Raw genomic sequence first — 16,048 nt, 5'->3', positions numbered from 1 at the left:
GAATTGTATTTCTCTCTGCATTTGGGTTCTTAGGGCTAATTGCTCTGCCTTGAATGGCTTTACTAGAACAGGAAAGGGGTTATTGACTATGGCTCCCTGCTATGGACTGCCAGGGGTATGGAAACTCAAAACACCTTCATTGACTGAGGAGCAAGGTCAAAGCTAAAGGGCTTCATCCATTTGCAGAAGCATCAACAATAGCACAGAAGGTTAATTTGCTAAGTTCTTTTGTGCACATTAGCCTAATATAGTCTCTGACATATGCAAATGAAGTAATAAATCTTCTAAAAATTTCCTGTGAAATCTTAAATTTGGACAAAGCGGAAGCAAAATATTTCTTACTTGTGTCACTGGCACCCAGCAAAGATGTAGCTCTGATCTCAGGTGGTTCCTACCTTCATATCATACATTTTCATAGCCAACAAATTTGAACAGCACTGATGTTTCAGAATAAAGAAACCTGGTTTTCAGCTAGCGGCTTTTATAAGCATTTGTTATCATCTAACCCAATTGTTTTCAAACTTTTTTTTTACTGCAACCCATAAGAACTACACTTTACATTGTGACACAGTACATGCCTCTGTGTGAGTGTGGCTTTTAAAAACCAAAGCAAAAGTTTCACAAACAGTACTTACTCTATGAGTGTTACATTCCAGTATTTTCTCTTCCATTACATTTCTTTCAAGTACTGCTATCACTGATTTCACAACCTAGTAATTGGTTACAACTTGCAACTTGAACATCACTGAGCTAACCTACTAGGCAAAAAAACTAAACTCAATTTCCCTTACTTTATGGTTAAAAAAAAGTTTGTGGGCAATTCTGAAATGAATGTATTTATAGAAGAAATAGTGTTTTTCCAATTACTTTTTTTTAATGTGGGGGAAAATCGGTGACTTTTATAGTTCTTTAATATCTGGAAAAGATTACTTCTTTAAAAGTTGATGAAAAATATTTTCCTAAGCCTTTTATCATTTTATCTCTCACTGAATTATATTAAAATCTGGAAGATGTCTTTTGCAGTAAACAAATATTCAGCACGAGTTTGACATATTATCCACATAGGGCAGATTTTAACAAATTTCTCCTAAGACTCAAAGTTCTATTGCTTTGTAGAAGGGCAATCATTTGAGTTATTTCAGCAGAGAGAAGACAGTAGAGTCATTGCTGTCCCAAGGGGCAGAGCCAGCCCCAAGGAGTAGAAGCTGACAAGAAAGTCTGTTTCACTTTAATATAAAGATAAAATGAACTTGGAGAAGGAAGAGTCAGAGCAAAGGCTGGGTGACCAGATATGAGAGAAGAGACCTGCACTTGTGGGAGGACTGGGCTTATGACCCCTAATATGATTTCTGTAAAAGTACTCCTTCATTCGAAATGAGTTCAAACATACAGAAATATATGGAAAATAATATAATAAATACCTGTCTACCCCCATCACCGATAAGACATTTTGTGTTTTGTGCTCCAGGTTTTTGTTTTAAAAAAATAATGAAAGCTTCACTGATATAATTAACACTCCAACTCATCATCCCTTTCCCCTCTCCTGCTCCCCACAAGTAATCACAGTCCTGGAGTTGGATATACCATTCCCATGCATGTTTTATACTTTTGCTACCTATGTTAATAGATCCATAAATAATATATAATATTGTTCTGTAGTTATTTTATTTTTTCTTTTTTTTTGAGATGGGGTCTTGCTCTGTTGCCCAGGCTGGAGTGCAGTAGTGTGATCGTGGCTCACTGCAACCCTGCACTCCAGCCTCAAACTCGTGGGCTCAAGCAATCCTCCCACCTTGGCCTCCCAAAGTGCTGGGATTATAGGTGTGAGCCACTGCACTCGGCATCTGGTTGTTTTAATGTACATAAATGGGGATGTACAGTAATCTTTTTGCACATCTTAAAATCACTCAACATTATGTTTTTGAGATCTGTTCATACATTTGAATTGCTGATTCATATCCCATTGAATGAATAAACCAATTTATTCTTCTATTCTAATATAGTTTCTTACCCTAATATTTTGTTATTTGGGGGAAAAGCTTCTGAAAATTAGTAGTCAAATGTAACTCTGTCCAGGAGCCAAAGGTGTTGATTTCATATAAATAACTATTATCTGATGCTCTCTGATGAGAGTTCAGTATCACTTAAGGGCTCTTAATTGATAGGGAGGAAGTTAGTAGGCAGATTTGCAATTAGCCAACAACCCTCACTCCTTAAACCCCCATCCCTGTCTTTATATTGCAGAACTGTCAAATGTTAGCTATAGGAAATACTTTACAGGCCCTCTAATACAACATCCCACCCACAGCAGGAACTCCTATCTCAGCTTTGACAGAGTCACCTCTCCTGGGCTTGAACACCTCCATTGATGAGGCACCTGCTGTCTCAGCTCCAATTCATGGGAAAGTTCTTCCTTCTAGTGACTCAAAATGTACCTTCCCTTGTAAATCATGCACATTTGTCCTGGTTATCCCTTCTCTACCTAAACAAGGTCAATCCAATCACTTTTCAGAGGTTGGGCCTTCAAGCAGTTAATGACAGCTATCACTTCCTGCTGGAGCATTAGGAGATCATAAAGACACTCCCTTTTAAGTTCAGAACCGAGTGAGAGAGGGCTGCTCCATTCAGGCAGGTGAAGATAAAAATAGCAGCTTTATTCTTCAATCGTACATGTCGCATTCATCCCAACTTTCCAACATAGAGGTCTCTCCACATGGTAACATGAGGGTCGGGGAGGAAATGTTCTACCTAAGCTTTTCCCTCTTAAGCCTTATGCTTTTTCAGTGAAATATTAACATTTCCCTCCAGAATTCCTCACATACGTGTTGCCCTGATCCTTCATGATTTGATTCAATGACTACCTTCAGATGTGCTTAAATACACCCAGGATACAATAGTACAACCTATTAGGCTGTTAATGCAGCCGAAAATGTCACATGCCATTTAAACATTTACGGTCAGGTCGGGCACAGTGGCTCATGCCTGTAATCCCAGCCCTTTTGGGAGCCAGAGGCAGGAGGATGCCTTGAGCTCAGGAGTTCGAGACCAGCCTGGGCAACATGGCAAAACCCTGTCTCTACAAAAAATACAAAAATTAGCTGGGCATACACTAGCTACTAGCTACTCCCTAGCTACTTGGGAGGCTGAGGCAGGAGGATCACTTGAGCCTGGAAGGTTGAGGCTGCAGTGAGCTGTGATTGTGCCACTGCACTCAAGCCTGGGTGACAGAGTAAGACCCTGTCTCAATGAAATAAAATAGAATAAAATAAAATTTATGGTCAACTAAGACCTCTAGATCTTTCTTGCTATAACTGACATTTATCCAGTACTTATATTGTTAGTATTCAGGCTGTTACCATTTATATTGCTAGTACCTTTTAATGTTAATGTAGGAAAAATATAAATATAAATATATTTTTTGCTGCATCATATCTTGTCAGTGTGTAGGTCAGCATTTCCTGAACTGTGTTTCTCCAATTCAGCTAGATGGTAATAGGTGTTTCATGAAATACCTTTTTTCTTTTCTTTCTTTCTTTCTTTTTTTTTTTTTTTTTGAGACAGGGTCTCACTCTTGCCCAGGCTGGAATGCAGTGGCGTGATCACAGCTCAGTGCAGCCTTGACCTCCCGAGCTCAAATGATCCTCCCACCTCACACTCTCGAGCAGCTGGGACTACAGGCATGAGCCACCACACCTGGCTAATTTTTGTATTTTTTTGTAAAGATGGATTTCACTATGCTGACCAGGCTGGTCTCAAACTCTTGGGCTCAAGCGATTCACCTGCTTCAGCCTCCCAAAGTGCTGGAATTACAAGCATAAGCCACTGTGCCCAGCCTCATGAAATACTTTTAAAGTCACACGGCTAGGAAAGACCTTAAGCAAGCACCCCAAGGGCCTCAGTCAATAGATGGGTTTCACTTGACTGTCAGTTTCTTTTATTTTGGAGACAGGGTCTCATTCCCGTTGCCCAGGCTGGAGTACAGTGGCTAGATCATGGCTCACTGCAGACTCGACTTTCCGGGCTCAGGTGATTCTCCCACCTCAGTCTCCCGAGTAGCTAGGACTGCAGGCATGCACCACCATGCCTGGCTAATTTTTTTTTGTATTTTTAGTAGAGACGGGGTTTCACCATTGTTGCCCAGGCTGGTCACAAACTCCTGAGCTCAAGCAATCCGTTCGTCTTGGTCACTGTGCCTGGCCGACTGTCAGTTTCAAAACTGAATGCCTTTAGCCATCAAGCCTGCCTAAATCTCCCAGTCCTGACCCCTGACCCTCTGTTGTCCTATGCGCTGCTACCTCCCTCATTTATGTGTCCCACCAACACGGCTGCATCTGTAACATTTCAATCAGCAAAAGGAGGCTCCACTTGTCTTTTCTGTGGGATTTTTCAGAACCCTGAATATGCTTGTGTGCAATCTTAAATCCCCAAGCGGTGACTAGCTGTGGAGGGTAGCGTTTCCCATTTGCGCAACTAGAACCTTTTTCCCCAAGAAACTTCTTTTATGACTAGTGTTCCAGAGAACACATTGTGGGAAACACCAGCCAATTTAGGCTCCTTGTTGCCACCTGTTGAAAGCTTTGCAAGCGCTGTATTTGTCTTCCAGTGTGGTAATTATCCCTCCCAGCTTTGCTGTTGTGGGTAGTTGGGACAAACATTTTTTCCAGAACTCATTTTTGGTTAATAAAATGTTAGCAGGATAGAGTGGGATACTGAATCCAGTGACATACCACAAAAACCTTTTTCCAGGCTACCGCTGATCCATTAATTAATTAGTCATTTGGGTACGGAAGCCTTTTAACCTTGACACATGCTTTGTTAAAAAATTTGGATATATGTGATGTTTATGGCATTGTCTTCATTTATTAGCCTATTAACCCTATTGAAAAACAAATGAGATTAATGTAGCTAACTAATGCTAACCTGTAGGGATGACCAGATCCTTTTCCAAGGGCTGAAAGGCACTTAGCCCTTTGATTACCTAATGATGTGTCCGAGGGCAGCCCTGCTCTTCTAATAACACCTGTCTTCCCTACGTTTCTCCTTGTCTGTCTTCTTACTTTCTCTAAGAGTGCTCCTTGAATTATGTTACTCTGTCACCTTCCCTTTCAGAAGTCTTCCTCTAATTGCCAGATCTAAAGACCCTTATTCCTTTTATCAGAGATAAATCCAGCAGTACCAAAAAAGTTAGCAGTTACAGCTTCTTCCCTCTCAAAGTAGGATGACACTGCAGCCTCTTGTTCCTTGCAGAGGCTTAGCTGTCCCTATTTGAGCTGATGAGTGACATGCTAGATGCTTCTTTCATATTTTTGAGAGTAACAAAAGTTGGCCTTGGGTACTCAAGGCAGCAGAGGATTTCTATTCTGGTATGTGGCAAGGACATGGGAGATTGTTGCTTTATTGTGATTTAAGCATGGTGCTGTTTCATATAGTTCTCTTTTTAGATTAAAAGATTTGTTCAGCTAATTTAATAATGATTATAGCCTATGTGTGTTTAATTAAAGTGTTAATGATTCTTTCACAGACACAGTAGTAGAATGAAAGTTGAATGAATTGATTTCTCTGAGAAGTGATTTGCAAGTAACTGTTATGTCTTGGGTCTTTACCACCAGAGTTCCTCCAAGAAAACTACCCAATTTGTGATCTCTCAGAAAATGGAAGAGACTGGAAGTTGTGTGTGACCTCCATCAACAGCGGTATCCGTAGCCTTAGACATAACGTCAGAAGTGCTGAAGCCAGGTCTGAGTCGCTTCCAGCAGTGACCCCTCCAGAGTCCCAGCAGTGACTCCCAGCAGGAGTCAAAGCCAAGAGATCCCGACGCCACTGACCCAAGCACCTGAACGGCAGCTGCCAAACATTTTTTTTTTTTTAACTGTTAAGACTATTTTGTAAGTTTCTCAAGTTCTAATTCCAAAATCAGCCTGCTGTACTGGCAGAGTAGTTTGCATTTACACCTGTAGTAATCGCCAAACCTCTTTTTCTGCTCATAAAGGAGGTAGAATCACATTAGGAAGATATGTAATGTTTCATCTGCGGATTTGACGACAACCTCTGATTGAGGGAATGGTAGTAAACTCCTCATGGGCTTGTGACCCATGGCTTTGACTTAGATAATTGACATTAATATACTTTTTTTTGATAAGGCAGAGAAAGAAATTCAATAGAAAGCAAGGAGTCAGTCAGTCAAATAATATAAAATGGTAGTTTTCATTGCTGTTGAATGTGGGGTGAGAAGAGCAGTACACTCAGCATGTAATGACAGATGACATCTGAGTGTCAGTGAATAAAGATAGGTAGGGAGCTGTAGGAGAGGCACCGGGAAATATTTGCCAAGCGTAGAAACTTGCAGGCAGTAGACATTCAGTATCTGCCAGGTACATCTTAACCAAGGGCTTAGATCTTAACACCACTAACTCAGAAGCGAGGTATGGTTTACATATAACCAAAGGACCCACAGTGCCTTTCTTAACATCCATCAGAATCATAGGATTGATATCACATTGTTTGACCTAAGCTTTCCGATGAGACCTGTGTTCTTTTGATTGTCTCTTGATGAGAACAGCATTTCTTTAGTTACCTCCTGATAATATCTTAGCATTGAAGTTTTCTCAGGGTTAACATAGAAAATCATATTAGAAAACTGTAGTTCCATTTAAGTAGGTTAGATTTAAGAATATGCTACCGTAAATGCTAAGGATCTGACCAAATTCAGACATTAACATTATTTTTGGTTTCCAAAATGTCTGAGTGAAGGTTTTAATATGTTTGCTGTATTTTTCTGATAGATTCTACTCAATATAGATTCTATCAATTTCTAGTTGAAATGCATACAAATGTAAGTCTTACAATGTTTTAAGTGAAAAAAAAGATTCAAAATTCAGTTAGAAAAAAAGTGGTTTTAAAGGATATTGACAAGATTCTTAGAGAATTAAAAAATAATTTCATTTTGCTCATGCATAGGATTTTATTTTTAACGTAGGCACTTGATTTTAAAGAAAGTTCTTGAATGTTTCAGCCATGGGAAGTACTCTATAATTTCATCATTCGACCATTTGTGTTTAAGAACCATTTTGCCAGGTTTAATGCCATCTTTCAGCTTTTAACCTATCAAATGGTCCTCAGTCACATTTGTTTTATAGCATTCTTAGGTATTATTCAAAAAGCAATTTTTTCCCTTGTAAGAGGTCAGCCCTTAGTTTTGGTCATTGGCTTCTGACCTATGGCTTTGTCTTAGATAATTGACATTAATATACTTTGTTTTTTTGATAAGGTAGAGAAAGAAATTCAATAGAAAGTAAGGAGCCACTCAGTCAAATAATATGATTCGTATAAAACTTGACAAGTCTTTTTATTTTTATGACTTGCGAGATAGTTTAAGATATTTTTATGTGACCAATTTGTAGAATGAATATATATTTTCAAATTTATTTTTTCAAAATTCAACTTTTAGAGTATTTTAGCAAAATATAAGTATAGTTTATAATATATAAGTATAGCTTTATAAAGATATTAAGGATTTATTTTTAAAAAAATTCTCTGAATAATTTGCTGTAGTAGTTGCCTTCAGCTTAATAAAACCATAGTACTTCTACATACGTTTTTATAAGTTAGGCTATGCCTACAAAGGTCTTAAAAAGTAGATAATTTACCGGGTATAGTGGCTCACACCTGTAATCCCAGCACTTTGGGAGGCCGAGACGGGTGGATCACCTGAGGTCAGGGGTTCGAGACCAGCCTGGCCAACATGACGAAACCCCGTTTCTACTAAAAATACAAAAAAAGTAGCCAGGCGTGGTGGCATGCACCTGTAGTCCCAGTTACTCGGGAGGCTGAGGCAGGAGAATCACTTGAACCTGGGAGGTGGAGATTGCAGTGAGCCAAGATTGTGCCACTGCACTCCAGCCTGGGTGACAGAGTGAGACTCCGTCTCGGGAAAAGAAAAAAAAAAAAGTAGATAATTAAAAAAATCTTGCATAAAAAAAAATCTTCCATGAAGGGCAAAAAGGCTTTAACTTCCATTATTCAGATTTAATCCAACTAAGATAGTCTTTGGCTTCACTGTTCAGTTTCACAAGTTATTTTACAAACTACTAGTAACAGAGCTAATACAGAATGGTAATCCACATTATAAACATAGATCAAAATAGCACATCATACCCCATAAATACATGCAGTTATTATTTGTCAATTAAAAATAAATTTTTTTTTAAAGAAAGGTATAGTTCGACCCTAGGCAAGAAGAAATTTCAAATTGTATATGCAGATTTTGAATTTGGTTTATATTTTGTGGTATCTGAAATATTCCCTGGACTAGAAGCAAAACCACAGAAACAAAACTTTACATTTAGAAAAAAATTTCAAGACTTCTATTGCTAACTTTATTACATTAGCGGTTTTTAGAAGTTATTTAGAGCAGTCTTGTCTGATAGAACTTTCCACCATGATGGAAATGTAAATAAATATGCCACATTAAAAATATAAATTTGCAGTCTCCAATAGGCTCGTATGGCTATTGAGCACTTAAGATGTAACTAATTAGACAGAGGAAGTAAATTTAAAATGTTCTCTCATTTTAGCTAATTAGAATTTAAAGTGAAATAGCCACAAGTGGATAGTGGCTACTGTGTTGGATGGCACAGTTCAAAATGCCCCTTATTTATAAAAAAAAGTGTTTAAAAGTGGTTCCCATGGCTTGAAGAGGAATAACATACACATAACTTCTTTAAAATCACATTTTGTTTGAGATGGAGATCTTGCTATATTGCCCAGGCTTATCTGGAACTCCTGGGCTCATGAGGGAGGATCACATTTGACTGGACAAAATACATTTTATAAAGGCGTTTTGTATTTTATGTTAAAGTGGAATTGTGTCTTCAAAATTGTGTCTTCAAAATTCTGTCTTCAAAATTTCACAGGTTAATTCTATTACTGTATTAGTCCAATGTTAAACATTTTAAATGCCTGCTCATAAGACTCACTTTTGATAAATAAATGTATCTTTAATGTTTTGTTTCCCAAACAGATACAATAAATAAACATTTAAAATGCCTTAATACAGATGCTTAGGTTGTTCTTTTAATGAACTCATCTTACAGAACTTTTGCTGATGTTACCTACAGTGTTTTATATTAATGTAACACATATTTTTCAGCCAGTTTATTAAATGTGGCACAGCTAGAATGTTGACTTTCTTCCTTGATAAGCAAAACAGAATAGTTTAACCCAGTAACAGTAATTTACCATGGTAGATATAATTATAAGGCTATTGAAAACTTTGGCAGTACTTTGTCCTTCCTGGGTAAAATCTAAGTGTTATTAACACATGCCATTTTTATGCTTTAATACTTATTTAAATATATGGTAATATTTTCATTTTGGCCAGCAAAGCTAAGATTTTCAGCTCTGGCCTTCAGTTTTCCTTATAGCCCATATCCATATCTAGTGGAGTAATTTCTCCATGGAGGTCTGACCATATTAACTCTTGTGTGAGAGTAAAGCACTTGTTACCCCTTCCTTTCATCCTAACTTATTTTAATTCACAATGCATCAAATTTGCAATGACCTTTCTCACTATGCTAAAAAATATGTTCATCTACTTCAACGTAGAATAATTTGTAATCTCAAATAGCTAGTAAAATCAATTTGGAAAACTGATGGGTGAGACAGGTACAAATCTCAGTTCACAAACACAGGCGGGCAGGAAATCTAACTTTATTTTTCTATAACTACTCAATTTCTATTATGAGCCTCCATGCACTGGAAGTAGAAGCTTAATCTTAGTCATTGAAGGCTTTTGACTTTCCTTGGAAGACAAGAAAACAACCCGAGCCATGAAAGGAGGTTGTTTGGGAGAATACCAATGAGTGGTGTTTCCGTCCTTTTCTCCAGACTTACTTCTAAGTTCTAGGGGTCTTCTACAATTCCAAGCTGGGGAGAGGATATCAGAATCAGATTTTTGTTGTTTTCTGTAGCCATCATCAGTTGAGGTGTGTGTCCCTTGTCCCAGTTGGTCTTCAATCAGTGGTCCACAGCCATTTTATTTAAAAAAATTCTTAAATATTATTAATATATAAAGCTTTTTTTTTTGAGACAGGGTTTCACTCTGTCACTCAGGCTGGAGTGCGATGGAGTGATCTCTGCTTACTGCAACCTCCGCCTCCCAGGCACAAGCGATCCTCCCACCTCAGCCTCCTAAGTAGCTGGGACTACAGGTGTGCACCCCCATGCCTGGCTAATTTTTGTACTTTTTGTGGAGACGGGGGTCTTGCTATGTTGCACAGGGTGGTCTCAAACTCCTGAGCTCAAGTGGTCTGTCCACCTCAGCCTCCCAGAGTGCTGGGATTACAGGCGTGAGCCACTGCGCTCAGCCCCACAGCCATTCTTATTCCTGTCCCCAAGTCCCATTCAGATTGAGCAGCTCCTGTCTCCACCCCTTCCAGGACCCTCTCAAGCTCAGGGCAGTCATTTTGCTGCTGCTTCATTGCTTTCCATCCTAGGAAATATTTCGTCCAGTTCTCCATATACTTCCATACGGGACTGGCTACATCATTTGCAGGCCCAGTGCAAAGTGATGAATTCACTCTTGATGCTACTTAGCCGTCTTTTATTTTTAAAGTTTTTATTTGGGGATAATTTTGGACTTACAGAAGAGTTGCAAAAATAGCACAGAGTGTTCCCATATAGCCTCCCCTGAGCATGGTTAACAGCCACATAACTGTGCTACAATGATCAGAACTCAGAAAGGAACAATTGGTACAATACTGCCAACTCCAAACTGTCTTTGTATTTCACTAGGTTTTCCACTGAAGTTCTTTTTTACTTCCAGGATCCAATCCAAAGTCCCACATGGCATTTAGTTGTCACATCTTACTTTCCTTCAACCTGTGACAGCTCCTAAGTCTTTCCCTGTTTTTTTCCTGACCTTGACACTTTTGAAGAGTACTGGTCAGTTGTTTTGTAGAATGTCCCTCCCTTTGGGTTTGTCTGTTGTTTTCTCCTGATTAGATTGAGGGTGTGCATTGCGGGGAAGAAACCCCAGAGCTGATGTGCTCTTCTCAGTATTGCAGCCTTCTAGATTTTTCCATAAAATAGTTACAAGAACAGTTCAGTAGTTTGCCCCAAATCATAGAGCTGCTAGCAACAAAGCCAGGACTAGATCTAAAGTCTCACTTTTATGTGAGGGGTGTTATCACTAACCCATAAATCCCTTCATATATTTTCAATACCACTGAATTATCCAGCAGTTGCCTTCCAGGATTGTGACAGCCAATTCTTTGTTTGGCTGTAGAACATTGGAATAGGGGCCATGAAGAGGCTGCATGGTGGACAGATATCCTGGAAGAAAAACAGTAATTTCAAACAAAGCAAAAGTTAAGTGCTGGCCCAGCTTCCCTGCTGCTTCATGAATGGTGATGATGATGATCGTCACTGCTTATTAAGCTCTGGCTGAGTGCCAGGCACTGTGCTTTCTATGTGGGTGGGACTGTCCCACCTCAACTCAGTGTCACCACTGCCCCCCTTCTAGAATCTGTGCTTTCCAGAAGAGACACTGAGAAGCACATTCCCCAGAACTCTTGCCTTAGTACAGTTCCAGTTCAGAGTTTGTCAATGAGAGAAACCTGCATAAAATTTGAAGGCAGAAGAGAGCGGGAAGCCATTATTGTCCATGGCCAGACATGTGGGCAGGCGTGAGATTTACAGAAGCTTCCTTAAGGAACTCATGAGAATCACACACTTCACAGCAGACAAGGGTGGGACTAGGGGAGGGGATTTCCATTGCTTCTTTAAAACCTCAGCAGCTCCCCAGTAATCTTTTTGACAATCTTCCACCTAGGTGCTTTAAGCTGAGGTCTCCAGTGTCTGCTCCCTTTATCTTCGATGACACCTTCTTTGACCTTGTCTTTCCTACCTCTTTTAATAGTCCTGTAAACCACTAATTCCTATGCTAAAACCCTTTATACCTGGCGTACATAGCATGGCTTCTGTTTCTCCAACTAACTCCTGATGTAGTATAACATGTTAATGCATTTGATCCTCTCACTATCCCAGAAATCAGTGCCATTAGAAACAGGGACTCACAATCAATTGTGCCCATACCCACTAGTGAGCAGTTTAATGAATATTTCAGATATTTCTTAGCAGTAAAGCTGAATATCTTTGTTATTAGGATGTATGCTTTTATTTGAAAAAAATGAAGATCAAAATTTAATTTCTTTTGTCTTTCAAATATAAAAGGCTGTTTCCATAAGAAAGCATTTCCAGGCACTCTGGAAGCATTCAGAAATCTGAGGATCAGAGATGGATAAATTCCCTTTCTTCTACTTTGTGGCATTAGAACGCACAGAGTCAGCCTTAACATCACTCACTTGCTTAATTATTTGTCTTCGTCACTAGCCTGAGCTTCCGGCAGGCAGAGACTGTGTCTTTGGTGCCTAACACCGAATAGTAGATGCCCAATAAACAAAGGCATTCCTCAGTCACCCTGCCTTAGCATGCCTGAGAGTCCATGATTAGTTTTATTTCTTTAGTTTGAGCCTAATTTGACCTTTTCCCCTGTGAAAATGTAAGTTCTGTCTGTACTCATCCCTTATGCCTTCATTGTTAAATCTATTCCTCAAAGTTGGTTTGATTTCGAGTGTGAAGAGAGCACGAGGACTTCTGAGTCCTGAGAGAGATAAATGTGCACTAAGATAAATATGTAATTAGGGCTGCAATATCCTTTGTAAAAGGAAAAAAATTGGAAAGGTGTTCCTTTTTAAGTAAAATCATGGCTCTCATACAGATACAAAATGAACATATGCTGGAGATTTTATTGAATCTAGTACTAATGAGGGAATTGGTAAGATGTTACAACCATTTCAAAGGACAATCCAAAGAATGGACACATGTAGACATCAGGAATATGAAAGTGAATGTGCAAATGAAGGCAAAATTGGCTTCTTCCACAGCGAGGGCAGGCAGCCAATTGAATCTCCATCTATAGATGCATTGCTATCAGTTATACACAATTTACGAATCCAAAAATGGTCCAAAGACAATGAAAGGTGCAGAAGCAGAATCTGAGAACCCAGAAGGATGTGCAATGCTGTTTTCCACCAAAGCACATTTTTCCCCCACTGGGAATCTAAATGTCCATTAATAGAGAACTTGTAGTGTAGATGAAAAAACTCCCACTCCAATGGGAAAATAGGCATCCATTAAAAAGAATGTGATCAGTATTAACATGAAAGGCAAGACATAGATTAAAAATATTCACAATACATATGTCTGATAGAGAACTTGGATCCATTATATATTTTAAAATCCTATAAATCAATGATAAAAAGTTGAACAATACAATTTAAAAATGGGCAAGATTCTTGAATGGGCATGTCACTAAAGAAGATATAGAAAGGGCCAATTAGCACATGAAAAAGTGCTCAACATAATCAGTCATCAGATTAATGTAAATTAAAATTGTAATGAGATGCCAGTATCCATCCATCAGAATGGCTTACATTGTGAAAACTGAAAATACAAAGTGCTGTCATGGGACAACTGGAATGCCATACGCTGTTGGTAGGAGTGTAAGGTGGCATAGCCACTGTATTAGTCATTCTCACAGTGCTATGAAGAAATACCTGAGACTAATTTATAAAGAAAAGAGGTTTAATTGGCTCATGGTTCTGCAAGCTGTACAGGAAGCATGATAGCTTCTGGGGAGGCCCCAGGACAGTTTCAATCATGGTAGAAGGCAAAGGGGTAGCAGGCACATCTTACATGGCCTGAGCAGGAGGAAGAGGGAGAGAAGAGGGAGGTGCCACACACTTTTAAACAGCCAGATCTTGTGAGAACTCTAGCACAAGACAGCACTAGGGGGATGGTGCTACACCATCATAAATCACCCCCACGATCCAGTCACCTCCCACCAGGCTCCACCTCCAGCGGTGGGTATTACAATTGAACATGAGATTTTGGTGGGGACCCAGATTCAAACCATATCAGCCACAGCGGGAAAATGGTAGTTTGTAATAAAATTAAATGGACAGTACCAATGACTCAACAATTGTAAATATATTCCCAAGATAAGTAAGTGCATATATCCACAAAATGACTTCTATGAGAATATTCACAATAACCTTACTCACAAGAGCCCCAAAGTGAAAACAACCCGAATTTTGGGGGGAATACCACTCGGCAGCCACAACAACAAAATCCCAAACTACCAATGCATGCAAAAACATGGATGATGCTCCAGAATATTGTGTTGCACAGAAAAATCCAGACACAGAAGAATACCTGCATGTGAATCCATGAATGTGATGTTTAACAGGAAAAACTACTGCATAGTGTTGGAAGTCAGTGTAGTTGCCATCTCAATATCTGTGGGGTGATATTGACTGGAAGAGTATGGGGGAGCCTTTCTGGGGTAATAGAAATGTTTTACATCTTGATCTGGGTAGTTGTCACACAGGAATACAGATGGTCCCAACTTATGTGGTTTGACGAATGATTTTCCAACTTTATGATGGTGTGAAAGTCATATGCAACCACAAGGTTTCAGACTTTAAGCACCAGAGACTCTTTGACCAAAGACTCTCAGGCTGCATTTTCAACTTGTCTTTTCAACCTATGATGGGTTCATTGGGACATAATCCCATTGTAAATCAAAGAGCAACTGTAAGTACATGTAAATAGTCCTCAAAGTCAGTTATGTGCAGTAGACTGTAAATAAATTATACCTCAACAAAGTACTGGTAAAAAAAAGAATGCAATCAATCTAGATAAAATGATTTGAAAATCATGTCCTAACTTTCAGAGACATATTTCTTAAGTTCAAACAGCAAGTCACAGAACAGTAAATGAAATGCAATTCCATTTGCATTATTAAAGACCACATGGGTACATATGTGTAATTTGTAAATGCATCACACAAGTTAGAGGACAGTTGCTGGATGCATAGTTGGGGTTACTTCTGGGGAGTGGAAAGGAATAAATAGGTGTGGGAGGCATTATTGTTTGTATTCGTCCATTTTCACATTGCTATAAAGACATAACTGAGACTGGGTAATTTATAAAGGAAAGAGGATTAATTGACTCACAGTTCCACATGGCTGGGGAGGCCTCAGAAAACTCACAATCATGGTGGAAAGCAAATGGGAAACAAGGACCTTCTTCACATGGCAGCAGGAGAGAGAAGTGTGCGTGAACAAAGGAAAAACTACCATTTATAAAACCATCAGATCTCGTGAGAATTCACTCACTATCACAAGAACAGCATGGGGGAAATTACCCCCATAATCCAATCACTTCCTTCCCTTGACATGTGGGGATTACATGCCCCTCCCTCAACACGTGGGGATTATAATTGGAGATGAGATTTGGGTGGGGCAACAGAGCCAAACCATATCCTTGTTTGTATTGTTTATAATGCAAATGAATGTGTAACTTAAAATAGGCCAATTCTAATTCATGTAACAGTAACAGGAAATGCAACACTTGATCTAGAAGAAGAGTGCTGCAAGGGACAGTTACACAGTTGGGCTGGGGCTGGCACTGAGATCTCAACTGGATATCTTATGAGAAAAATACCTTTGGTTAAACCATGGAATTTTAGCTCTAAATAAAGCCATAGCCAAAGGTCTTCTGTGAATCCAGTTGTCTCAGTCCACTTGAGCTGCTATAACAAAGTACCTTAGACCAGAAGTCCAAGGTGAAGGTGCTGGCAGATTTAGTATCTGGTGAGAACCTGTTCATAAATGGCCATCTTCTTGTGTCTTCATGGTGGAAGGGGTGAGGGACGTCTCTGGGGCCTTTTTTATTCATAAGGGCACTACTCCCATTAATAAGGGCTCTGCTCTCATGACCCAATCACCTCTCAAGGACCCCACTGCCCATCACAATAACAGCACTTTGAGCTTTAGGATTTTTTTTTGAGGCAGGTTCTTACTCTTTTACCCAGGCTGCAATGCAGTGGTACAATCACGGCTCACTGAAGCCTCGACCCCCCATGCCCAAGTGATCCTCCCACCTCAGCCTCTTGAGTAGCTGGGACTACAGGCATGCACCACTA

At 39.4% G+C, this 16,048-nt stretch overlaps 1 protein-coding gene across 8 annotated transcripts in view; it reads left to right on the top strand.

The window, feature by feature from the left end:
• Positions 1 to 9,048, top strand: part of BEND2 (BEN domain containing 2) — a 60,834-nt gene extending 51,786 nt beyond the window's left edge. For 7 of the 8 annotated variants that reach the window (XM_054471543.1, XM_054471544.1, XM_054471542.1 and 4 more), the window contains one exon: positions 5,610 to 9,042. In XM_054471543.1, the coding sequence (XP_054327518.1) occupies positions 5,610 to 5,782 (173 nt within the window). In that variant the 3' untranslated portion in view covers positions 5,783 to 9,042. Of the gene's footprint in view, positions 1 to 5,609 lie in introns of all 8 variants that reach the window. The other variant, XM_054471537.1, reaches the window with a different exon arrangement.
• Positions 9,049 to 16,048: the final 7,000 nt, after the last annotated feature.

This window comes from Pongo pygmaeus, chromosome X, assembly GCF_028885625.2.
Source record: "Pongo pygmaeus isolate AG05252 chromosome X, NHGRI_mPonPyg2-v2.0_pri, whole genome shotgun sequence".
NCBI classification, from domain to species: Eukaryota; Metazoa; Chordata; class Mammalia; order Primates; family Hominidae; genus Pongo; species Pongo pygmaeus.
The sequence above is the reverse complement of the archived record's forward strand: the minus strand, read 5'-3'. Positions and strand labels throughout refer to the sequence as shown.